General features: G+C 44.2%; 1 protein-coding gene across 1 annotated transcript; it reads right to left on the bottom strand.

The window, feature by feature from the left end:
• Positions 1-263: 263 nt before the first annotated feature.
• On the bottom strand, positions 264-950 carry LOC141614007 (putative mitochondrial protein AtMg00310). The gene has a single exon (XM_074432759.1). The coding sequence runs from the start codon at positions 948-950 to the stop codon at positions 264-266; it is 687 nt and encodes a 228-aa protein (XP_074288860.1).
• Positions 951-1160: the final 210 nt, after the last annotated feature.

The following is a 1160-nucleotide window of genomic DNA, read 5'->3' as shown; positions in this document are numbered from 1 at the left end:
GGTGATCATACAAAAGATATCATTCTATAAGATGCATTTTAGTCAACCAATCTCGTTCTGCAAGAGTCATCACTGTTCTTTCCCGGGTTCGAACTCTTGATCTCATATTCTCCAATATAGCACCTGCCACCCTTTCAGGCCTAAGCAAAATCATCTCATTCCTACTTCTATTTCTCTGCTGCCATACCTGGTACATCAAGCTCATCACTATGGCATTTTGTACTCCCTTCGAAGCCCCGTGCCTGTTCTACTCTTTGCACCACTCAACCAAATCCCGATAGGAATGTCCAGGCAGTGTTCCTGTTCAGCTCCAACACCACTCTTCTACTGTAAGGGCACTCACAGAACAAGTGCTCAATTGTTTCATCAGCTATGCCACACAGGTAGCATTTCTCCTCAATGATTACCCCAAACCTGCCTAGCCTCTCTACTGTATTCAGTGCCTTATGAGCAACCATCCATCCCATAAATTGATGTTTAGGGATTGTCCATCCATTCCAAACTGCCTTATCCCACTGAATTCTTGGCCTTGTACCTCTGAACCAGTCATAGCAACCAGCAGGAGAGTACCCTCCTGGTTGAACACTCCACTCTCCATTGACATAACCATTCCTCATTTCTTCCTTAACCTTGCATATTCTCCTCCATACCCAACTTGAGTTCGAACTAGGGTTGTATTCCATCCACTCCTGACCCTTAAGATAGTTACTTTGCACCCAGTTAACCCAGATAGAGTCTCTTTGTGTAGCAACCCAGTCCACCAGTCTTCCTACCATTGCCTTGTTCCAAAATTCCTGGTCTTTGATCCCCAAACCACCTTCCTCCTTAGGTCTGCAAATTGTGTCCCATCCCACTAGGGGAGCCCTCCTGTAGTCTGCTGAGTTATCCCAGAGGAAATTCCTACAAACTGCTTCAATCCTTTTGATGATTCCTTTGGGGAGAACAAACATAGATGCCCAGTAAGAGTGTAAAGAATTAAGCACACTCTATACTATGACTAACCTACCTGCATAAGAGAACTTTCTTGCCCCATACCCATGTATCCTTGCACATATTTTATCCACAAGACACTCACAATCTTGCTTCCTGAGTCTTGTAGTCTGGATTGGCATACCAAGATATTTAAAAGGGATACTCCCTTCATCAAAACCTGATATCTG

Source organism: Silene latifolia, chromosome 11 (assembly GCF_048544455.1).
Source record: "Silene latifolia isolate original U9 population chromosome 11, ASM4854445v1, whole genome shotgun sequence".
Classification (NCBI taxonomy): Eukaryota; Viridiplantae; Streptophyta; class Magnoliopsida; order Caryophyllales; family Caryophyllaceae; genus Silene; species Silene latifolia.
The sequence above is the reverse complement of the archived record's forward strand: the minus strand, read 5'-3'. Positions and strand labels throughout refer to the sequence as shown.

What these genes read in the sequence shown, in the direction of transcription:
- LOC141614007 (XM_074432759.1), bottom strand. Translation starts at nt 950, where the DNA reads ATGTTTGTTCTCCCCAAAGGAATCATCAAAAGGATTGAAGCAGTTTGT.